This window comes from Oncorhynchus keta, chromosome 23, assembly GCF_023373465.1.
Source record: "Oncorhynchus keta strain PuntledgeMale-10-30-2019 chromosome 23, Oket_V2, whole genome shotgun sequence".
In the NCBI taxonomy this organism is placed as follows: Eukaryota; Metazoa; Chordata; class Actinopteri; order Salmoniformes; family Salmonidae; genus Oncorhynchus; species Oncorhynchus keta.
In genome coordinates this window covers 25,260,367-25,285,233 of record NC_068443.1, presented here as the reverse complement: position 1 = coordinate 25,285,233, position 24,867 = coordinate 25,260,367, and the positions used below count along the sequence as shown (strand labels likewise).

Genomic DNA, 24,867 nt, shown 5'->3' with positions numbered 1-24,867 from the left:
CTGCCTGTGCTATCTACTTCTGTTGTGAGACTCACAGAGAGTAACTGATGGCGATCAGAGAGAACACTGTGGGCTACTCATGAAACATTTAGACAACATGTAGACAACATTTAGACACACCCACACCAATAAGATCAGAAAATATATTAATGTATTAAATCCTTCATTCATTACTCATTACTCTTACAAATGACAAAACCTCTATAGCAGGGGTATTCAACTCTTTCCCTACAAGGTCCCGAGCCTGCTGGTTTTCTGTCCCAGGTCTAAATCAGCTCCTGATAAAAAGGGAACCAATAAAAAGCTCAGTGGAACTGGCTTTGAGGTCCGGAGTTGAGTTTGAGGGCTCTATAGCATTGCGTTGCATACTTCATATGATTTGTGTGATCTAAATGTTGTTACACAGAAGTGACAGTGTGGAGTCATAGCCTGTCATGGGTTAAAAAAAATGTTCTGAATGAATGGTCTGCGAGCGCTTTCAAGCACTGCCTCTGCGTCCTTGAGTGCAGTGTTCCTAGGGATACTGTAGGGGCGTGTCGTATCGTGTGGATTATGATCATCTTTACGCGTATGTGTGCAGAGGGAAAACACGTACGTTTGTAAAAATAATATGTACAATACGATTTGATGCTAAAGCTAATTGCCAGTGACGAACTCAACTGTGAAGAACTGATCAGCTCTGATTGCTTGACTGTTTGAAGCCGCACCAACCAATGGCACGGATTGACAGCGCGAAATAAACATAGAACAGTCGTGGCCCGTGGCTCGCCAAACTGCAAACGCACTATGCGACGAGATGGACAAAGAATGATTTCTATGTCTGATGAATTTTGGATTATCACGGTGTTTAGGTGAACAAGGCTACTGTCCGGTGTTGACATCTCGTGAATTATGGCAGTTCTGTGTGGAATCCTATTTCTGTTTTGGTTAGTGGATGAGGTGAGTATCTGATATTTATAGTCAGTAATTCAATCAATATGAAAGTGGAGAATTATTGCCCTCTTTTTGCTTCTGACTCGTTGGTCTCTCAAATATTAATTAAAACCCTGGGGTTTATTGAATGTCAACATAACAATGTGCCTTGCTGCTGCAGAAATTGTATGCTATTGAAAACTATTAAGGCGTATGAAAGTTAGGCAGTTATGTAAGGTTACATAAATTAGTGTTATATCGAAGGCTATTCTGTAGTAATGTATTAAGATCTATTTCATGTTCTTGAAATGAAACATTCTTTTGAAAAATTCCGCATTCATAACAATCTTACTGGGCTCATATTTACATCAGCCTGGATCATATCATACCACAATATGAATTCATTTGGCCTTATCTTGCCGCTGATCATTTGGTTCCATCAAATAAGAGACAACACACACCAGTGGTGGTTGGTGACGTTTAAGATGAGGAAGGATGATTTTTGTTTCATGAACATGTCCCTATTACAGCATATCGGATGACTGTCATTCATATTCCATTCACCCAGCTCAATGTAACATCGATAGGATTAGGCTACTACATGATATTCACATTTTCATGAGTTTGCTACAACCTAGCATATCAATGAAAGTTTACAATGTAGGTAATTCGGGTGGAGAGAATTTTGACTAATCAAGGTGACAGACAGTGCCACATTCACATTCAATGCCGCCTTGCACACTCTTGCGTGCATCAAGCTGATCTAGGGTGTAATCAATAGTCCAACATCTGCAAACAAGAGTTTTGAGTGGACAAATTCAGATATGGTTATACATGTTTCGTTCTGTTTGCTTCCGTTTAAGAAAAGTTTTTCAACAGAAAAGGCACAATGAAAACACCCCTGATCATGCACAAATTCAATTCATTTTCATAGCAACCATGTACAAACAGCTTCTTGTATATATAATTCCATCTATCTAGGTGAAGAAACCTTTCCAAGCCAAACCTTCATATCATGACCACTATCCGCTACACACAGCCTACATCATTGTCACGTCATAGTCAACATAGCTACTAGAACAAACACTTTAGTAAACCACTACAATCATGCAGTACAGTGTAGTCAGCAGCAAGCACTTTAGCAGTTACAACGGTGGGCCCTGGTGGTAATAAATGAATAAAACCAAAACGTACCTTAACTTGGAAGAGTTTCAGTGTTGGATACCCATAGCCAGCTAGCTAACATAGCATCCAACCCTGTTTGAGCCGGGTGTTTGAGTAGGCTAAATTAGCTATGCATTTGACGCTAGCTAAGTAAGTGAAAGTGAAAAAATATATACTGTGAAATATAGTTAACTCTCTTTCTCTCTCTTGCTTCTCCTTAATTTTGAAAATTATTTATTTATTCAAAACTGTTCAACTATTGTATTTCTCTCTCTTTGAGTTAACAACTCACCACATTTTATACACTGCAGTGCTATCTAGCTGTAGCTTATGCTTTCAGAACTAGATTAATTATCTGATCCTTTGATTGGGTGGACAACATGTCAGCTCATGCTGCAAGAGCTCTGATAGGTTGGAGGACGTCCTCCGGAAGTTGTCATAATTACTGTGTAAGTCTATGGAAGGGTTTGAGAACCATGAGCCTCCTCGGTTTTGTATTGAAGTCAATGTACTCAGAGGAGGACAGAAGCTAGCTCTCCCCTGGCTACACCATTGTGCTAGCCTAAAGAGTGCTGCTGAGACTACTGTAGACCTTTATGGCAAAACAGTGTGTTTTGATCAATTATTTGGTTACATAAATATATTTAGAATAGTTTTATCCAAAAACAATCACCTTTTTTAATGTTTCACAATCTTATTATTATGAAATTCGCTGAGTCGGATGGTCTTCTCCTTCCTCCACTGAGGTACCTCCACTGACACACACACACACACACACACACACACACACACACACACACACACACACACACACACACACACACACACACACACACACACACACACACACACACACACACACACACACACACACACACACACACACACACACACACACACACACGGCAGCTCTTCCTCTGCTAACTATTGTTAATTGTCACTGAGCTGAAGCAGTGACAAACAGCTCTTTGTGGTCCTTTCCGTGACCACAAAGGCAGGCTCCAGTCCTGCTCAGGGGCTGCCTTTGTGTCCCCCTGCCATGACTGTATTTGGAAGGGACACCCTGCTAGCTGCAATTGACCGTGGACACAAACATCCACCTGGCAGGCTGGTGTGGAAAAAACACTGGAGTGTTTCCCACAATTACTCCCATTAAACAAGGGCCAATGCTAGCTGGCTCGCCTCACAGGTCACACATGCCTTAAATGGTGATGGAAAGACATCAAACAAAGTGGACGTCTCATCATCATACAAGCCAGAGCCTCAGAAAAGAACACAGTGGAATAGCTTGTGATTATGCCCAGTGAGGGCAGTAATAGTGAGTCCACAGCCTGTTTTTCTCCAGTATCTCATTTAGAGGCTTGTTATACACAAAGCCCTGGGCCTGGTCTGACAGAGGCTGCATTGTATGTGTGCAGAGTGGGTTCTGGTCTCGTCTGGACTTTGCAGTCAGCGGTTCACAATCATCTTGAGTTGGCCTCTGAACATAGAGCATGAAATAGAAGTTTGGTTCATGAAATATGAACTTTGCTTAAGTAAGTGATATTTATAATACCAATGTTTATGACAAGACAACCAAGTCCTGTTTGGTGGTCACATTTGGCACATCACAGAGAAATTCAACTCCAAGGAATTCACATGGTTGACATGTTTACATGCCCAACACAATGGCCATTCAACATGTTCTCTCATTTCTTATCTGCCTTTCAAGATGATTTTATCATGATGCTTCATTTTCCCCTCTGAGATTGGTCTTTGATTTCCTACCAGCAACTATAAATCAATGACCAGTTTTCCTCTTCTCATATACAGTGCACAGCTTCCAAGAAGTACTGCTGGTATTTTGAAGGAGGCTACCCAATCTATTTCATGTAAGTATATTGCACATACACATGGGTAACATAATTCATCTGGACACAGACTAAATTACATTGCAGCATACTGTATAATGGTTAATAGTAAGGCATTCATATTTTACAAGACATATTTATTTGTTTTCAACCTTCTGCCACTCAGATGAAACTGTATGTGAATTTAAAGAGGGCAGTCTATTGATTCCCTCTGGCTTGTTTGAAGGCCGGGTGGTGTTTGGTTAAAGAAAATGGTCCCTGGATGTGGATGAATACAGAGAAATAACCCAGGTTGGTAACGTTATTATGAGTCAATACCAGCCTTTGACTCACTCCACTATCATAGCAGACTCATTTTGGCAGTCATTCAAAAGGCATGCCGTCGAAGCGACGAAGGGAAATAATGAATAAGCTGTAGCTTTTCCAAATCCAATCATCAAATCCCACACAGCATCTCGTCTCGAGGACCTGACCCTAGGCATCACAGTGATTAGGGTTTGGCTTCTAGGATGGACTCTTTTGGCATAGAATACCAACGTCACTGCCTACATTGATTGATAAGGTGAAAAAAATCTGGGGAGTCCCAACAAATCACCAGGCAGATATGCCAGAATGTCAGGATTCAAAACCAAAGTTTGCAGACAAAACCTTTGCAGTGGTTTTAGTTAAGGTAGTTGATGCAAACTAGCCACTTGCGAAATGCACTCATTAAACATAAGCTTTGTGATCTCCATCTTGCTAGCTACTATTTAGTATTTTATTTAAGTGGAAAGGTAGTGACGTAGGCTGTGACGTAGTTCCTCTATGCCTAAAAACTCCATCAATGAAACCAGACCATAGTCACTGTGTTGCCGAGGGTCTGGTTTTTGAGACTACACAGCATCCACTGGGTTGAGAAATCACATTGGAGAAGCTCTTTGACTTCTATCTAAATCATTGAACTAATGGATTAATAATTAGTCTTCAGACAGAGTCTTTGCAATTATAAAAACATGTTAGCCACTAGGCTGGCTGCAGAATTCTACCACTTGCTTTTTTAGAAAGGCCTCATTTTCAATGTATGAGGAGCTTTTAAAAATGCACTACAGTGGTGGTGCATCAGTAGGAGTTATAAAAAATGTAAAGCCTAAGGATGGAGTTGGAGTTAGGGTAGGAGAGAGAGGAGAGCATTACTGGGAGTTAGTATGCTGCAGTGACTGGGGGATTTGGATTGAATTGCCTCTGTAAAATAGTGCACACACAGATCTAATGAAATACAGTATATTGCAGGGCGACTGTGGAATTGAAATAGTGCACTATTAAGAGAATGCTGGCTCAGCTCTATGCCCTCTCCTAGCGGTGTGCTGCTAATGACTTGTGTAATGGATGGCCTTAATGCTGAAAGCCGGAAATTCAGCTCTCACACTTATAGTACTGCTGGTTTTAAAATGCAGTACAAAATACTGACAGAAGGAGAAGGAGTATTTCCAATGTTGTGGAGGATTTGTCATGGAAGTGGATTGCCGTCGATTTAGCCAGAGGATTTGGATGTGCAGTGCAGATCAGTGGATGATGAACATTTCTCTGAAATCTGTAATGATGCCATAGATCATATCTCTTCTATGTTTAAAACTGAAACTGCTATCTGCCCTTGAAAAACATCAGATACCGCGGCTCTCTGCGCATTGCAGATCTGAAGCCTGGAACTGCCAAATCACGTCTCTGCCTCACACAATAAGCACTGCCCCATCGACATAGAAACAACTATAAAAGTAATTTGTTAAAATGAATGAGTTTCTACTTACTTCAATGACTAAGTATGATTCATTCTTACCTAAAGGTTCCTATATTTGACGCATAAAACATTTTGTGTGTGTGTGTGTGTGCGCGCGTGCGTGCGTGCCTGCGTGTGTGTGTGTAGAGTAGTCAAGTCACAATGAGAGCATGTAGCAAAAAAAGGAAGGGAAGTGCTGCTAGGGTAAACAATAGTAGGTCTTTGTAGATAGGTGTTCTTTGGTAAAACGGGTTAAAAAAAATCATCAAAGAGAAAGGAGGACCAAGGCACTCTTCATATCATTAATTAAAATGCCTTTATTTACATGGCATGTTCAATGGAACCAAGACTTGAAAACTCTTGGTTCTGTTTAACCTACCATACAAATAAAGGCATCACAATGAGAGCCATTCATCATCAGCTCTCCTGCATACAGATGCTGACAATTGATCAGCAGGGGGTTCAGATAGAGTTGAAGTCGGAAGTTTACATACACCTTAGCCGAATACATTTAAACTCCGTTTTTCACAATTCCTGACATTTAATCCGAGTACAAAATCCCTGTCTTAGGTCAATTAGGATCACCACTTTATTTTAAGAATGTGAAGTATCAGAATAATAGTAGAGAGAATTATTTATTTCAGCTTTTATTTCTTTCATCACGTTCCCAGTGGGTCAGAAGTTTACATACACTCAATTAGTATTTGGTAGCATTGCCTTTAAATTGTGTAACTTGGGTCAAACGTGTCGGGTAGTCTTCCACAAGCTTCCCACAATAAGTTGGGTGAATTTTGGCCCATTCCTCCTGACAGAGCTGGTGTAACTGACTCAGGTTTGTATGCCTCCTTGGTCGTACAAGCTTTTTCATTTCTGCCCACAAATCTTCTATGGGATTGAGGTCAGGGCTTTGTGATGGCCACTCCAATACCTTGACTTTGTTGTCCTTAAGCCATTTTGCCACAAATTTGGAAGTATGCTTGGGGTCAATGTCCATTTGGAAGACCCATTTGCGACCAAGCTTTAACATTCTGACTGATGTCTTGAGAAGTTACTTCAATATATCCACGTAATTTTCCTTCGTCATGAAGCCATCTATTTTGTGAAGTGTACCAGTCCCTCCTGCAGCAAAGCACCCCCACAACATGATGCTGCCACCCCCGTGCTTCAAGGTTGGGATGGTGTTCTTCGGCTTGCAAGCCTCCCACTTTTTCCTCCAAACATAACGATGGTCATTATGGCCAAACAGTTATATTTTTGTTTCATTAGACAAGAGGACATTTCTCCAAAAGTACGATCTTTGTCCCCATGTGCAGTTGCAAACCGTAGTCTGCCTTTTTTTTATGGCGGTTTTGGAGCAGTGGCTTCTTGCTTGCTGAGCGGCCTTTCAGTTTATGTTGACATAGGACTTGTTTTTACTGTGGATATAGATACTTTTGTACCTGTTTCCTCCAGCATCTTCACAAGGTCATTTGCTGTTGTTCTGGGATTGATTTGCACTTTTCGCACCAAAGTATGTTAATCTCTAGGAGACAGAACGCGTCTCCTTCCTGAGCGGTATGACGGCTGCGTGGTCCCATGGTGTTTAGACTTGCGTACTGTTGTTTGTACAGATGAACGTGGTACCTTCAAGCATTTGGAATTTGCTCCCAAGGATGAACCAGACTTGTGGTCTACAATTTTTGTTCTGAGGTCTTGGCTGATTTCTTTAGATTTTTCCATGATGTCAAGCCAAGAAGCACAGAGTTTGAAGGTAGGCCTTGAAATACATCCACGGGTACACCTCCAATTGACTCAAATTATGTCAATTAGCCTATCAGAAGCTTCTAAAGCCATGACATCATTTTCTGGCATTTTCCAAGCAGTTTAAAGGCACAGTCAACTTAGTGTATGTAAACTTCTGACCCACTGGAATTGTGATACAGTGAATTATAAGTTAAATAATCTCTGTGTAAACCATTTTTGGAAAAATTACTTGTGTCATGCACAAAGTAGATGTCCTAACCGACTTGCCAAAACTATAGTTTGTTAACAAGGAATTCATGGAGTGGTTGAAAAATAAGTTTTAATGACTCCAACCTAAGTGTAAACTTCCGACTTCAACTGTAGATATCCAACTTCAGCTCAGGGACTCAAGACAAACTGAAATTAAATTGGAACAAATTCTAGTGCTCCCTCAATAGTTTACTTAATATTCACCTTAGACTGCAGAGTGTTTGTCATCTGCTTGATATGTCTATTCTCCAGGGCCTCTTGGTATTTGTCTCAGACATTTATCTCAGTACTGTGCATATGAGAACTGCCATTTGTCTGAATGTGTTTTGAGAGGGTTATTGGAAGACTGTACTGTTTGTACAAAAGCCTTCTCTCTCAGTTTTCTAGATGCTGGTGATTGTAATAAAGGCTTCCTCTCTCTCTCTGTGTGTGTGTGTGTGTGTGTGTGTGTGTGTGTGTGTGTGTGTGTGTGTGTGTGTGTGTGTGTGTGTGTGTGTGTGTGTGTGTGTGTGTGTGTGTGTGTGTGTGTGTGTGTGTGTGTGTGTGTGTGTGTGTGTGTGTGTGTGTGTGTGTGTGTGTACGTGTGTACGTGTGCGTGTTGTAGATGCCGGTCGTATGAGGACTGTTGTGGGACGCGGTGCTGTGTCCGGGCTCTCTCCATCCAGAGACTATGGTACTTCTGGTGAGTTCCCCCAAGACTAGCATGCCAGTCTAGCTTCTCATCCTACTCTATTTGATATACTCCCTCCTACTTCCCTCCCTGCTCTATCTCTCTCTTTTCTCTTTGTCTCTCTCGCTTTCTCTCTCTCGCTTTCTCTCTCACTCGCACTCTCTCTCTCAACACACTTCTCTCTCTGTCTCTACCCAACTTAGCCCCTGTATGTACTTGTGTGCATTTATGCATAAGACACTGGTTTGTTCATAGAGTTTATGGTCCTATGGGAGCACCTTTGCTTTTGCTTAGACCATGCCCCTCACGTGAGGGTTTCTTGCTGCAGCTTAGAATAGCAACGCTGGCTCACAGTGAAATGCTTCCCACTGGGCACAGACGTCAATTCAACATCAATGCCACGTTGGGTCAATGTAATTTCATTGTGGAAGCAACATTGATTGACCAGCGTATGCCAAGTGGGTTGATTGTTGTGACATGATCTTAATATGCAATTCAGTCATTGTAGAAACTGCTCTGTGCATGCATTAGGGCTGTCCCGACTAAAACAAATCTTGGTCGACCAAGAATCGTCTGACATTTTTAAACGTATATTTTCCATATATTGACACATCCTATGTGTTTTAATCAAATCAACAATATTCACTGAGCTTGTCTGATGCTTTAAGCACACAGTTTGATTAAATAACGAAGACACACAAATTACTAGCAATTGATTTGATAGTGCTGGGCCAGGCTAAGACTTGCTGCGCTGTGTTAAAAAAAACACGGGGTGACTGTGACGAGCATCCAGTTGTCTCTTTCTCCTCCCTCCTGCAGCGAACACCACAGAACATCAAAGTGTTTATTGCGCTGTCCATGTGGCTGAAGGTGCAACATAATTAAAGCTATTTTGACTGAAAAGTTATGTTTCTGAAATCCCTAATTTGTTTAGGAAAAGCATTCCCTATTCCCTCATCCCTTGCACTCTTTAGACCATAGACCTATTCGCACAGGACTAGTATTACTAGAGAACGTTGGTTATGTAATGATTAGTCCAGAATGTCAGTTATTCCAGAAGATGATTCGGACAGGATAATTGTTTTTCAAACTGCTCCCTGTAATTTTTAATTTTTTCCCAATAAATTGGCAGTTAGGATGCAAGCCTGGAGGTTTTTATTCTAGGCGTGAATATACAGTGGGGCAAAAAAGTATTTAGTCAGCCACCAATTGTGCAAGTTCTCCCACTTAAAAAGTTGAGAGAGGCCTGTAATTTTCATCATAGGTACACTTCAACTATGACAGACAAAATGAGATTTTTTCCCCCAGAAAATCACATTGTAGGATTTTTAATGAATTTATTTGCAAATTATGGTGGAAAATAAGTATTTGGTCACCTACAAATAAGCAAGATTTCTGGCTCTCACAGACCTGTAACTTCTTCTTTAAGAGGATCCTCTGTCCTCCACTCATTACCTGTATTAATGGCACCTGTTTGAACTTGTTATCAGTATAAAAGACACCTGTCCACAACCTCAAACAGTCACACTCCAAACTCCACTATGGCCAAGACCAAAGAGCTGTCAAAGAACACCAGAAACAAAATTGTAGACCTGCACCAGGCTGGGAAGACTGAATCTGCAATAGGTAAGCAGCTTGGTTTGAAGAAATCAACTGTGGGAGCAATTATTAGGAAATGGAAGACATACAAGACCACTGATAATCTCCCTCGATCTGGGGCTCCACGCAAGATCTCACCCCGTGGGGTCAAAATGATCAAAAGAACGGTGAGCAAAAATCCCAGAACCACACGGGGGGACCTAGTGAATTGCCTGCAGAGAGCTGGGACCAAAGTAACAAAGCCTACCATCAGTAACACACTACGCCGCCAGGGACTCAAATCCTGCAGTGCCAGACGTGTCCCCCTGCTTAAGCCAGTACATGTCCAGGCCCGTCTGAAGTTTGCTAGAAAGCATTTGGATGATCCAGAATGATCCAGATCCAGAATGTCATATGGTCAGATGAAACCGAAATATAACTTTTTTGGTAAAAACTCAACTCGTCGTGTTTGGAGGACAAAGAATGCTGAGTTGCATCCAAAGAACACCATACCCACTGTGAAGCATGGGGGTGGAAACATCATGCTTTGGGGCTGTTTTTCTGCAAAGGGACCAGGACGACTGATCCATGTAAAGGAAAGAATGAATGGGGCCATGTATCGTGAGATTTTGAGTGAAAACATTCTTCCATCAGCAAGGGCATTGAAGATGAAACGTGGCTGGGTCTTTCAGCATGACAATGGTCCCAAACACACCGCCCGGGCAATGAAGGAGTGGCTTCGTAAGAAGCATTTCAAGGTCCTGGAGTGGCCTAGCCAGTCTCCAGATCTCAACCCCATAGAAAATCTTTGGAGGGAGTTGAAAGTCTGTGTTGCCCAGCAACAGCCCCAAAACATCACTGCTCTAGAGGAGATCTGCATGGAGGAATGGGCCAAAATACCAGCAACAGTGTGTGAAAACCTTGTGAAGACTTACAGAAAACATTTGACCTCTGCCATTGCCAACAAAGGGTATATAACAAAGTATTGAGATAAACTTTTGTTATTGACCAAATACTTATTTTCCACCATAATTTGCAAATAAATTCATTAAAAATCCTACAATGTGATTTTCAGGATTTGTTTTCCCTCATTTTGTCTGTCATAGTTGAGGTGTACCTAAGATGAAAATTACAGGCCTCTCTCATCTTTTTAAGTGGGAGAACTTGCACAATTGGTGGCTGACTAAATACTTCTTTGCCCCACTGCATAGTATTTCAACATGTCCAGGTGATAGGTCACAGATAGATAACTCGAGCTTGGTTCCCAAGTTTCTAAACCATACCAAACCATCTTTCCTATAGTGTTGCCATAATATCAGAATTGAGGAAGTGTGATCGTAATCATTAGGATATTTAGTGATCCACAGTACGCCCTAAAACTAATTCTGTCCGAATAGGGCACCTAGCATGGACTTGTAGATGACCTGGAGGCAGTGGGTCTGGCGACGAATATGTAGCGAGGGCCAGCCGACTAGAGCATACGGGTCGGAGTGGTGGGTCGTATAAGGTGCTTTAGTAACAAATACGGATGGCACTGTGATAAACTGCATCCAGTTTGCTGAGTAGAGTATTGGAAGCTATTTTGTAGATGACATCGCCGAAGTCGAGGATCGGTAGGATAGTCAGTTTTACTAGGGTAAGTTTGGCGGCGTGAGTGAAGGAGGCTTTGTTGCAGAATAGAAAGCCGACTCTAGATTTGATTTTAGATTGGAGATGTTTGATATGAGTCTGGAAGGGTGAAAGGTATTTTCTTTATGTTCAAATGTATATTTTCTAGGACGCTGAAAAGGCATCTTTTCCAGACGTTGAAAAATATGTACTTTCCAGACGTTGAAATTTGGTTCATTTTCGGTTCTGAATGAAGGTTGAAAATACTTATTTTCCAGATGTTGAAAATATGTACTTTACAGACGGGGGTGTTGAAATCAGACTCATATATTTGGTTCTGAATGAAAGTTGAATACGTCATTTATAGATGTCTATATTTAGACCAAAAACCAATGTCAGTGGATGTGGAAATCAAGGCTGGTCTGGAACTGCACCAAGAAAAGATGTCCAAAAGGCGTTGGTGTTGGTCCATGTTTACTGCGGTGTAGCCTACAGTGTTGCCTGAAATTGAATTTTATGAATGCCCATCTATGTGGTAAGCCTACCATTTGTAAAACACCAAAAAACAAAGTCCGGACAATACCAAAAAAATACATCCAAAAGATGGCCGCTTGTGCTTACTTGGTTGTAGCCGACCATGTCGGCCCAAGGGCATTTTATGGATGCCCATCCATGTGGTAGGCCCACCATTTGTAAAACAGGCCATTGCGTTGGCTTTATTTGTCCTGATTCCTGTGACTAATCAATTTGGCTATTTATGCACTGAGTATCAGTTACCCAACTTTATAAGGATTTATAGTGAGCCTATTCGCAATGTGTTTACACAGCGGGTAATGCAGAGGCAATTTTTTCTCGCTGTAGTCAGCTTTTACAGAAACAAACTTGAAACCACTGATCATGGCAATGGGGTGAAACACCTGGACAACAGTGATTGTCCATTTCATAATGTCCATTTTACTTTGTCCTGTTCTGATTTTAGGATATGTTGTTTGTTAACATGACAGTTCACATTTTATTTGATTGTGCCCATATAGGTTAGGCTGTTTGATCTGAGAAACCTGCATGATGTAAAAAGCGTCCTTCTCATTACATTGTCATACATTTTATCTCCAGCCTGTAGGCTTCAGAAAAGGCCACATACTCTTTATACCATATCCAATATCTGCTACATTTTTTATATATTTTTATTTAACCTTTATTTAACCAGGTAGGCCAGTTGAGAACAAGTTCTCATTTACAACTGCGAGCTGGCAAAGATAAAGCTCCAGCAGTGCAACAAAAACAAAAATACAGAGTTACACATAAACAAATGTACAGTCAATAACACAATAGAAAAATCTGTATACAGTGTGTGCAAATGTAGTAAGGCGGTAAGGCAATAAAGAAGTAATTACAATTGAGCAATTAACACTGGAGTGATATGTGAGGATGAGGAAGTAGAAATACCGGTGTACAAAAGAGCAGAAAAACAAAATAAAATATGGGGATGAGGTAGGTAGTTGGATGGGCTATTTACAGATTGGCTGTGTGCAGCTGCAGCGATTGGTAAGCTGCTCTGACAGCTGACGCTTAAAGTTAGTGAGGGAGATATAAGTCTCCAACTTCAGCGATTTTTGCAATTTGTTCCAGTCATTGTCAGCAGAGAACTGTAAGGAAAGGAGGCCAAATGAGGTGTTGGCTTTGGGGATGACCAGTGAAATATACCTGCTGGAGCGCGTGGGTGTTGCTATGGTGACCAGTGAGCTGATATGAGGTGGAGCTTTACCTAGCATAGACTTATAGATGACCTGGAGCTTCGAATATGTACCGAGGACCAGCCAACGAGAGCATACAGGTCGCAGTGGTGGGTAGTATATGGGGCTTTGGTGACAAAATGGATGGCACTGTGATAGACTGCATCCAATTTACTGAATAGAGTGTTGGAGGCTATTTTGTAAATGACATCCCCAAAGTCAAGGATCGGTAGGATAGTCAGTTTTACGAGGGTATGTTTGGCAGCATGAGTGAAGGAGGCTTTGTTGCGAAATAGGAAGCCTATTCTAGATTTAATTGTGCATTGGAGATGCTTAATATGAGTCTGGAAGGAGAGTTTACAGTCTAGCCAGACACCTAGGTGTTTATATTTGTCCACATATTCTAAGTCCGAACCGTCCAGAGCAATGATGCTAGTAGGACGTTTGGGTGCGGACAGCGATCGTTTGAAGAGCATGCATTTAGTTTTTACTAGCATTTAAAAGCATTTGGTGGCCATGGAAGTAGTGTTGTATGGCATTGAAGCTCGTTTGGAGTTTTGTTAACACAGTGTCCAAAGAAGGGCTACATGTATGCAGAATGGTGTCATCTGTGTAGAGGTGGATCAAAGAATCACCCACATCAAGATCGACATCATTGATATATAACAGAGAAAAGAGTCAGCCCGAGGATTGAACCCTGTGGCACTGATGAATGGGCAGAGCGGGTCAGTTAGCTACACATAGGGCCTAAGTTCGAGGCTGGGGCCGAGAGATAAACAAAATGAAGTACCGTGTTAATGAACAGTCCAGTAGGTGATGAAACAGGGAGCCGTTCGGTAGTCATTACTACGCTAGGCGAGAGGGAGACACGGCGTTCAGAAAGCTAGCTGGCTGGGGCTAGCAGATGGGTCTTCACTGACATCCAAGACGCAGAGGCCGGTTGAGAGCCAAATTATGTCAGCAGACCAGTCGTGATGGATCAATTGGATCAATTGGACTGGACCCGTCTGTGTCGACAACGGGTCCAGGCCAATTGGCAAGAGAGATATTGTAGTTGGTTTACATTGTTGGCTAGCCGGGAGATGAGGCTAGCACGAGGCTAACTGGTCTTATTTCTGTATATATATTGATGATTTATAAATCCAGGGACATTTAACAGTTAGGCTATTGATTAAATGTTCAACTAAAGAAATCTCGGTCGACCAACAGCCTATCGACCAAACAATCGACTAGTCGACTAAATGGGGTCAACCCTAGCATACATGCATGTTAGTGATGCGCAGGTTGACTCATAAACTGCAGTCCCCGCAGTTATATCCACAGGTCAGGTGGGTTTAGGGTCATTAAATATTGTGTGTTTGAAGCATGGGTTGAATAAGAGGAAACAATACCTACAAAAAGCCATGAATTTATAATTATTGTGCAATTTATATCTAGGCTACATTGAGGTTTTTATTCATTATTCTAGGCTATCTGGCATTAGTGCGTAAGCCTAAGCTTTAGGGTCTAACTGTACGCTTGTCTATACGCTAAATGCTTTTAGGAACGGGCAGAAAAAATGTACATCGATCCACTGAGGCAAAAAGGACAATGTCAGAGTTTAATTCAAATAGAGAGTTGGAAATAAAGAGAAGGGAGGGCCAGAAAAGTAATGTTTGGGAAAGAGTATGTGTGATGATTATGAGGTGCGATACAAATTTGACAGTCACAAGAAGGTGACTTCAAGTAGGCATATGAGATGTCAAGGAAACTGTATGTAGCCTACTCTTCAGATCAGACACTGACTGTAGGGCCTATAACCATTTATTTATTTATTTATTTATTATTGTTTAACCTTTATTTAACTAGGCAAGTCAGTTAAGAACAACCTGTTGGGGAGAGGGGGCAGCATTTTCACTTTTGGATGAAAGGCGTGCCCAGAGTAAACTGCCTCCTACTCTTTCCCAGATGGGAATATATGCATATTATTATTACTGGTGGATAGAAAACACTCTGATGTTTCTAAAACTGTTATGTCTGTGAGTATAACAGAACTCATATGGCAGACAAAAACCCGAGAAGAAAACCAAACAGGAAGTGAGAACTCGATTTTGAAAACAGTGCCATTTGATGTCCATTTTAGATATGGATGTGCATGCACTTCCTAGGGCTTCCACAAGATGTCACCGTCTTTAGATTCTGGTTGTATGATTCTACTATAAAGGAGGGGCTCATAATCCCCTAGGGGAACGCTAGCCATAACAAGCTAGAACACATTCTTATTTACAATAACCTTTATATTAACTCCTTCAGAATGAATCATTTCTTGCAGTAAAATTATACACTTTGGCTACATTTTGACTCTGGAACAGGAGTGGAGAAAATGATTTATTTCTTTCAGCATCCCGAGAGAATGCAAATGCACAATTAGATACCTTCTGTAAAAGGCATTATCTTTATTAGCATCATTAATGCTGATACTATTTCAACCAAATCAAATATGCATTCAAGTCAAACTGAAATATTATCAGAAATATATATATATATATATATATATGCCATTTAGCAGAAACATGGATTGTTTTCACAGCTTTCTATTTCCAATACCAGCCGGTCAAACTGATGTCATTTGGACAGATTTTGCACAGAAAATCTTTCCATTTTTTGGGGTAGAGTTATTGCATTCTCTCCCCGGTCCCTAAATGCCTTTGCTCCGCGAAAGTAGAGATGACAGAGAAAAACTTTACTGATGTCAACTATATATACTGAACAAAAATATAAACGCAACATGTAAATTGTTGATCCCATGTTTCATGAGTTGAAATTAAAGATCCCAGAAATGTGAGCATTTTTCCTTTGCAAACATAATCCATTCACCTGACAGGTGTCGCATATCAAGAAGCTGATTAAACAGCATGATCATTATACAGGTGCTCTTGTGTTGTGGACAATAAAAGGCTACTCTAAAATGTGCAGTTTTGTCACGCAACACAATGTCACAGACGTCTCAAGTTTTGAGGGAGCAGGCAATTGGCATACTGACTGCAGGAATGTCCACCAGAGCTGTTGCCAGAGAATTTATGTTAATTTCTCTACCATAAACCGCCTCCAACGTCATCTTAGAGAATTTGGCAGTAAGTCCAACCCGGACAAAAATTCACAGACCATGTGTAACCAGGCCAGGTCAGGACCCCCAAACTGGCTTCTTCACCTGCGGGATTGTCTGAGACCAGCCGCACGAACAGCTGATGAAACTTATGAATGTTTCTGTCTGTAATAAATCCCATTAGTGGGGAAAAACACATTCTGATTGGCTGGACCTGGCTCCCCTTCCAAGCCCACCCATGGCTTCCCCCCTTCCCAGCCATGTGAAATCCATAGATAACCATAGATTAGGGCCTAATGAATTTATTGTAATTGACTGATTTCCTTATATGAACTGTAACTCAGTAAAATCTTGAAATTTTTGCATGTTTCATTTATATTTTTGTTCATCCTAGATTGAAGCATTCCTTCTTTTGATTTATGATATTTGTAATGAACACGAGGGAAGACAGAGATCTGGTTTCAAGCAGGTGTTTTATTTGTAAAGGACCACAGGAGGAGGCAGGTAGCTGGGTCCAGGGGCAGGCAGAAGGTCATACGCAGGGGGTCCAAAAAGGCAACAGTACAGGCAGGGAAAAGGCTAGTAACGTCGTCCGGGAGATCAGGCAATAGGTTGATAACAGGAAATCCGACAGGGAAAAGGCGTTTTAGTGAGGTATGCAAAAACAATCATAGACGGGAGGATTAAATTACAGGAAAACCAGCGCTTCGACTAGAAGTGTGTCACAAAACAAACTATCTCACAATGATGGGGTGCAAAGAACTGAACTAAATAGTGTGTAATAATGACATACAGGTGTGTGAACAGGTGATCAGAATTCAGGTGATTGGGATCTGGAGAGTGAGCTGCGTTCAGGGGATCTATGTGTTTGAGAGTGTGAGCTGGAGAGTGAGCTGCGTTCAGGGGATCTACGTGTTTGAGAGTGTTAGCTGGAAGCAGACGTACCAATATTCTGGGGAGCGAGGGTTTATTTAGTCTACTATGGAAACATAATGACAAGAAAAGCTACATGTATCTAATTATAGACAAGTTGACTAAGAAATAGCCTACCAAAATGTCTGGTTTTATAAGCAGAAACTTATACTGATTGTACAAAACATTAGGAACACCTTCCTAATATTGGGTTGCACCCACTTTTGCCCTCAGAACAGTCTCAATTTTCGGACCATGAACGACAAGGTGTTGAAAGCATGCTGGCTCCAATGCTTCCCACAGTTGTGTCAAGTTCGCTGGATGTTCTTTGGGTGGTGGACCATTCTTAATACACACGGGAAACTGTTGAGCATGAAAACCCCAGCAAAATTGTAGTTCTTGATATACTTGAACCGGTGCGCCTGGCACCTACTACCATGCCCCATTCAAAGGCACTTAAATCTATTGTCTGGCCCATTCAGGGATGGGTTATTAGCAATTACAAGCGGGTACGGGTAGACAAACTAGTGCATGCATGACTGTTCATGCTTCAGCATAGGGGTTCATCTTGACTTTGGTTTGTTCTTTAGTTTAGTACACCTGTTTGAGAGAAAGGTCTGTATACTATATTTTACAACGAATCCTTCACCTCAAATCAAATGTTATTGTCACATGCTTCGTAAAACAACAGGTGTAAACTAACAATGAAATGCTTACTTATGATATCTTCCCAACAATGCAGAGAGAAATAATAGAACAATTATAGCATGAGAACTAAATACACAATGAGTGGGCTAATGATAACTTGGCTTTATACACTGAGGACCAGTACCAAGTCGATGTGCAGGGGTATGAGGTAGATACAGTAAGTATTCACACATTTTGTTGTTACAAATTGGGATTAAAAGTGATTGACTTGTCATTTTTGATCAACCATCTACACAAAATACTATAACGTTGAAGAGATTTCTAACATTTATAAAAAATGTATGAAAAATAAAACAGTAATATATCTTGAGGAGATAAGTATTCACCCCCTTTAGACAATATATGTTAAACACCTTTGGCAGAGATTACAGCTGTGAGTCTTTTTGGGTAAGTCTATAACAGCTTTGCACACCTACAATATTTGCCCATTACTCTTTTAAAAATTATTCAAGCTCTGTCAAGTTGGTTGTTGATCATTGCTAGAAAGCCATTTTCAAGTCTTGCCATAGATTTTCAAACCGATTTAGACAGAACTGTAATTAGGACACTCGGGAACATTAAACGTCATCTTGGTAAGCAACCCCATTGTAGATTTGGCCTTGTGTTTTAGGTGATGTTCCTGCTGAAAGGTGAATTCGTCTCCCAGTGTCAGTTGGAAAGAAGACTGAACCAGAATTTCCTGTAGGATTTTTCCTGTGCTTATCTGTATTCTGTTTATTTCTATCAACAACAAAAAACTCCCTATTCCTTGCGGATGACAAGCATACCCATAACATGATGCAGCCACCACCATGCTTGAAAGTATGAAGAGTGGTACTCAGTGATGGGTTGTGTGGGATTTTCCCCAAACATAATGCTTTGTATTCAGGACAAAACATTTTCTTTGCTGTATTACTTACAGTAAGTGCCTTGTAAACAGGATGCATGTTTTGAAATATTTGTTATTCTGTACAAGCTTCCTTCTTTTCACTCTGACATTTAGGTTAGTATTGTGGAGTAACCGCAATGTTGTTGATCCATCCTCAGCTTTCTCATTTCACAACCATCAAACTCTGTAACCGTTTTAAAATCACCATTGGCCTCATGGAGAAAAACCTGAGCAGTTTCCTTTCTCTCCAGCAAATGAGTTAGGAAGGATGCCGGTATCTTTGTAGTGACTGGGTGTATTGATACATCATCCAAAGCCTAATTAATAACTTCACCATGCTCAATATTTTTTTAACACACATCTACCAAATTCCCTACTTGATTGAGCGACCTTACAGATAATTGTGTGTGGTACAGAGATGGGTAGTCATTAAAAAAATCATGTTAACCAATATTTTTGAACACAGAATGAGTCCATGCAAATTATGGGATTTTTTAAGCACATTTATTCCCTTGAACTTATTTAGGCTTGCCATAACAAAGGGTTTGAATACTTATTGACTCAAAACATTTTTTTTTTTTTTTAAATGAATTTCCCCAAAATTCTACAAACAAAATTCCACTTTGACATTATGAGGTATTGTGTGTAGAGAAGTGACACAAAATCTAAATGTAATCCATTTTAAATTCAGGCTGTAACCCAACAAAATCTGGAAAAGTAAAGGGGTGTGAATACTTTCTGAAGGCACTGTATGTAGATATACAGTGGATATTGTTAAGATAATTCAATTAAAATACTCTGTCTGTTACTAAGAATTTGTAAGGTTCTTATTAAAACGAAACAGACAGAGGCCAGTCTACCATAGTCAGCATGTTTATTTACAAGAGCTCTGCTTATCATTTCCTGTACATTGGTCTATATACATCACATTTCGCCATAAATGTCCCTCCTCCTCTCAGAGACAATGACAATATAGTTCACAAGTCTTCTCCTACTCATACATTGTCTGCCACCTGTTATACAATCTACTACAAGCCCAAGGTCTCTCCCCTTCCTGGGTGGGGACAGAATGTCCTGTAAGGAACACAGTAGAACAGCTTGTCTGTCGATAGCTCTTCTTATTTGTTTCACACTTGCACCCTGTTTTCATATTAAAAAGAAACAAAAAGTCCTTGTTCTAATTCTGACTAGAACTACACACATCAGATTTAGATTTATGATTCTGATATATATTTCATACAATCATACAGTGATCGGGTAGAAATATGTTAGTTATAGTTCTATGTTAAATGTATACATCATTTAGTCATTATTCATAAAATTCATAACAGATATAGAAAGTCACCACCCCCTTTCAAAATGTTCACATTGTGTTGCCTTACAGCCTGAAATGAAACTGGCTTTATTTACACACAGTAACCCACAACCTCCTGGTAAATTATTATTTTTTATCTGAAAATGAATTCAAATTAAAACAGCAAAATACCCTATTTGGATAAGTGAACACCACCCTGAGTTATACTTGGTGGAACCACCTTTTGCTTGAATTACAGCCATGAGTCTCTTTGTTTTCGTCTCTACTAACTTTGCACACCTAGACTGTGCAATATTTGTCTATTCTTCCTTGTAGAATTGTTCAAGCTCAGTCAAATTGCATGGTGACTGCACTCTTTAAGTCATTTATGTCGGGGCTCTGACTAGGCCACTCAAGGACATTCAGGTTCTCCTCAAGAATCTGTCTGTAATTTGCACTGTCCATTTTGCCTTTTATCCTGACAACTGCTCCAGCCCCTGCTGAATAGAAACAACCCCACAACAGGATGCTGCCACCGCCTTGCTTTACTGTAGGCATGGTGTTCTTTGGGTGGAACGATGTATTGGGTTTTCACCAGACATATCGTTTTGCGTTCAGGCCAAAAAGTTACATTTTGGTCTCATTGTAACGGCCGTTGGTGAAAGAAGGTGAGGACCAAAGCGCAGCGTGGTACATGTTCATAATTTTAATGGTAAAGCTGAACACTAAACAACAAGCAACAAAAGAACAACCGAAACAGCTCCGTCAGGTGCAAAACGCACTAAACAGAAAATAACTACCCACACCACACAGGTGGGAAAAGGCTACCTAAGTATGGTTCAACATCAACTGTTCAGAGAAGACTGCATGAATCAGGCCTTCATGGTCGAATTGCTGCAAAGAAACCACAACTTAAGGACACCAATAATAATAAGAGATTGCTTGGACCAAGAAACACGAGCAATGGACATTAGACCGGTGGAAATCTGTCCTTTGGTCTGATATTTTTAGTTCCAACCGCCGTGTCTCTGTGAGACGCAGAGGTCGCTTGTGTGGTTCCCATCGTGAAGCATGGAGGAGCTTTGCTGGTGACACTGTCAGTGTTTCTGCAGCGATACGCCACCCCATCTGGTTTGTGCTTGGTGGGACTGTCCTTTGTTTTTCAACAGGACAATGACCCAAAACACACCTCCAGGCTGTGTAAGGGCAATTTTACCAACAAGGAGAGTGATGCATCAGATGACCCGGCCTCCACAATCAACTAACCTCAACCCAATTGAGATGGTTTGGGATGAGTTGGACCGCAGAGTAAAGGAAAAGCAGCCAACAAGTGCTCAGTATATGCTCTTCAAGACTGTTGGATAAGCAATCCAGGTGACTACCTCATGAAGCTGGTTGAGAGAATGCCAAGAGTGTGCAAAGCTGTCATCAAGGCAAAGGGTGGCTACTTTGAAGAATCTCAAATATTAAATATATTTCGATTTGTTGAACACTTTTTTGGTTTTGATGTCTTTTTTGATGTCTTCACTATTATTCTACAATGTAGAAAATAGTAAAAATAAAACCCTTGAATGAGTAGGTGTGTCCAAGCTTTTGACTGGTACTGTACATGATTGCCCAATTTATATAGATACTGGGCTATTGGGATATAATTTTACTTGTGTAATAAGAGTCCAGACTGTCAAGGATGGACTCTCTAACGCCATTAAATTGAGCATATAAGGTCTTTCAAAGACCACCATTGATGTCAGAGGACTCAATGCATGGAGGTCTCTTTCCCTCGTAAGGTCAGAAAATCTTCCAGCTCTCTCTTTCTTTCATGTATCTCATTCTGGCTGTAAGGCTATGTACATATTGCATTGGAGTTGACGAAGCTCGTATAAAGTTCTGAATAAACGTTCAAGATTTGCTGTCTGTGTTTGCAGGCTCCTGCTGATGATGGGCGTATTGTTCTGCTGTGGGGCAGGGTTTTTCATCCGCAGACGCATGAACCCCTCCCCAATTCCTGAGGACACCTTCAATGTGTCATTCACCAGACACCCAATGACAGCTTCAGGTGTGTCACAGTCACACCAACCGCCTTGTGCCATGTCCTCTTCCTCCACTTCCTCCTCTTCATATCATACTTATACATCCAATCCCTCTCCCATTCTCCCTACCCTCACTATATATCCTATTTCTTTCCAAGTACACCTCCTTCATTTTCTCGCTCAACTCCCCACTCCCACATCCTCTCTCCAGATCTCCTTCACTTTATCTCCCACTCCACCCGTCTACTCATGTCCTTGTCTCCTTCTCATTTCATTGCTAACTATTCCACAGTATTTTATACACAGCAGTACAAAGGAACTTTTCTCAGTTTGCTCCAGTCCTCAGTAACTTCTGATATCGGGACAGATGGGACATGTGTCTCTGATCTCATACAGTACAGTGATTGACTCTACTACTGATTCTGGATCTGCGTCCCAAATGGCACCCTATTCCCTTCTCCTCTCTCTCTCATACACACACACTCTCCTCCAAGCCCCTGCAGTCACTGACCTGGAAATATTGGTATTAATATTTAATGTTCTGGCTCCGGAGGGAATTGGAGTAAAACATAATGGTGCTAATATTCCATATGTTATCTGTGTTGAGGTGTAAAATGTAATATGTTCTAGTTCAGTCCTGCACCATGGTCCATCCTTGTCCCTGAGTGGACCAATGGAAACTGAGCTGTTGGAGAGTAATGCTGCTTATTCATATTCATGCCTGTAACACATACGCTCTAAACCCAAACATCACTCATCATCATCATCAGTGCAGCTTTCACTATAGCAGTCAGGAAATGTAGCCGTCACAATGCAGAAGTCTAGAGGATAGTGGTATTGTGTGTGTTGTGATCTGCCCTGTATTGCTGGACCCGTTATTTACGTCAACCTTACGAAATAAAACTTGACACAATACATAGTGCATAGATGGTGACCATGGTAAATTCCATTAATTTCTCTACTCTCTTTGTCCTCTAGGACTGCAGCAGCCCGGCATGCAAAACTATGGAGCCTCAGGAGGGATGATACTCACACCTACATACCCCATACAGGCCCATCCCCACCCGGTCCACCCCTCCCACATGGCAGCACCCTACCCACACCCTCCCCCTCCCGCCTACTGCAACCTCCCTCCTCCACCCTACGAACAGGTACTGCAGGCCTCGGAAAAGAGGTAACCAGAAGGAAAAAGACATTGGAATTAATTAAATTATCTCAAACCCTTTAGAGTTCTCAACCCTGCCACAACTGACAGCAGAGATGGGTCACTGGCCCACGTTCGAGTAGAAAGCGAGTCTGGTATGGTATTGGAATAGCATCTCGATGGTTAAAACATCCATGCTCATTAAGGGCTGGTTTCCTGGACACAGAATAACCCTGATCCTGGTCTAAAAAGCATGCATTGAAACATGTATTATAATAGCTTTTTAGTCCGGGACTAGGCTTAATCTGTGTCTGAGAGCAGCCTCAGTTTGAATCACAATGGATTTGTCTCAGTGTTTGTTTTCATGTCACCTCTCTAAGATGTCGACCAGAGGTGAGACCCAATGGTATAAAACAGACATGGATCCAAACAGTTTGTCTATTAACAACTAGCCTGCCTGCCTGCATGGTGCTCTGTCAACAACACTGTGTCAGCTGGAAGAGCAGCATCTATCTGAGCATAACTCAGATCACCCACTCAGGATACTGTATTATTGCCCACTATCTGTTATGTTTTTAATATCACTGCTGTCATAGCATTTAGTATCTCTAGTACAGATCAGTAGATTAGATCAGATCAGTAGCCTATAATACTGTGGACATACTGTAGAAATACCAACTCTGTTTCCCTCAAAATTAATTTTGTGTATGTCTTCCAGTGGAGGCTGCGGAGGGGAAAACGGAGCAAATGGAATGGCATCAAACACATGGAAACCATGTTTGATGTATTTAATACCATTCCACTGATTCCACTCCAGTCATTACCACGAGCCCGTTCTCCCCAATTGAGGTGCCACCAATCTCCTGTGATGTCTTCTATATTTTATTAAAGTAGTGTTGCCAATAATCTATGCAATTTGCTAATGAATTCAGATGTAGATTGTGGTTGTTGTTTCTCACAATGTTTTCACGGTATCCTGAATTAGCATCGTACACAGTTAACATGTATCACCAGCTTGCCTAATAAAGTTTGGCTCTGGGGTAAGTGATTCATCTGGAAATGTATTGTGTTCCTTCCAAATGGTTCAAGATAATGTCACTACAATGCTCTGTACACAGATACCTAATCTAATATTTCTCATCACAAGTTTCTGGTGTTCACTTTTCTCATTCAACAATAATCCTAATACATTACTTTAAACCACCAGGTGTCAGTCAACATCTGTGTAACATGTCTGATTTTCAAGCATGATCCAGCTCTTATATTCTGTACTCTGGAGGCAAGCTGTTGGGCTGTACTGATGTAGAACACAAACCATTGATTTCAGTATCCCATTAGTTCACTCATTTCCAATGGATTTTCATTTTAAGTGGATGCCACACATCAAATCCTATAAATGGGTGTTTTGTACACGCCCTGCAGAGCTTTTTTTAATCGATTAATTTAAAAAGCTTAAAACATGTTAAATGAACCTTTTGTTTATTTCCAACAACTCTTAATACAGAACTAAATTAAATTACTGTAAGCCACACTCGTTACCAAAAACAGTTCTCTGAATGGAGAACT

The 24,867-nt window shown here is 41.0% G+C and overlaps 1 protein-coding gene across 2 annotated transcripts; it reads left to right on the top strand.

The window, feature by feature from the left end:
* The first annotated feature begins 523 nt into the window (after positions 1-523).
* LOC118402048 (vesicular, overexpressed in cancer, prosurvival protein 1-like) lies at positions 524-24,349 on the top strand. Of its 2 annotated transcripts, XM_052476910.1 has the most exons (6): positions 524-939; positions 3,889-3,947; positions 8,276-8,353; positions 22,053-22,183; positions 23,136-23,308; positions 23,386-24,349. In XM_052476910.1, the coding sequence occupies exons 1-6, from the start codon at positions 892-894 to the stop codon at positions 23,407-23,409; spliced, it is 513 nt and encodes a 170-aa protein (XP_052332870.1). In that variant the 5' UTR covers positions 524-891; the 3' UTR covers positions 23,410-24,349. The 2 variants fall into 2 exon arrangements, with proteins under 2 accessions (XP_052332870.1, XP_035655791.1); XM_035799898.2 differs by having other exon boundaries at positions 23,136-24,349.
* Positions 24,350-24,867: the final 518 nt, after the last annotated feature.

Excerpts from the sequence above, each read along its gene's own strand:
- LOC118402048 (XM_035799898.2), top strand. The coding sequence starts at position 892 with ATGGCAGTTCTGTGTGGAATCCTATTTCTGTTTTGGTTAGTGGATGAG. Across the intron at positions 3,948-8,275 it reads GGCTACCCAATCTATTTCAT|ATGCCGGTCGTATGAGGACT; the intron begins GTAAGTATATTG and ends TGCGTGTTGTAG. Across the intron at positions 8,354-22,052 it reads CAGAGACTATGGTACTTCTG|GCTCCTGCTGATGATGGGCG; the intron begins GTGAGTTCCCCC and ends CTGTGTTTGCAG.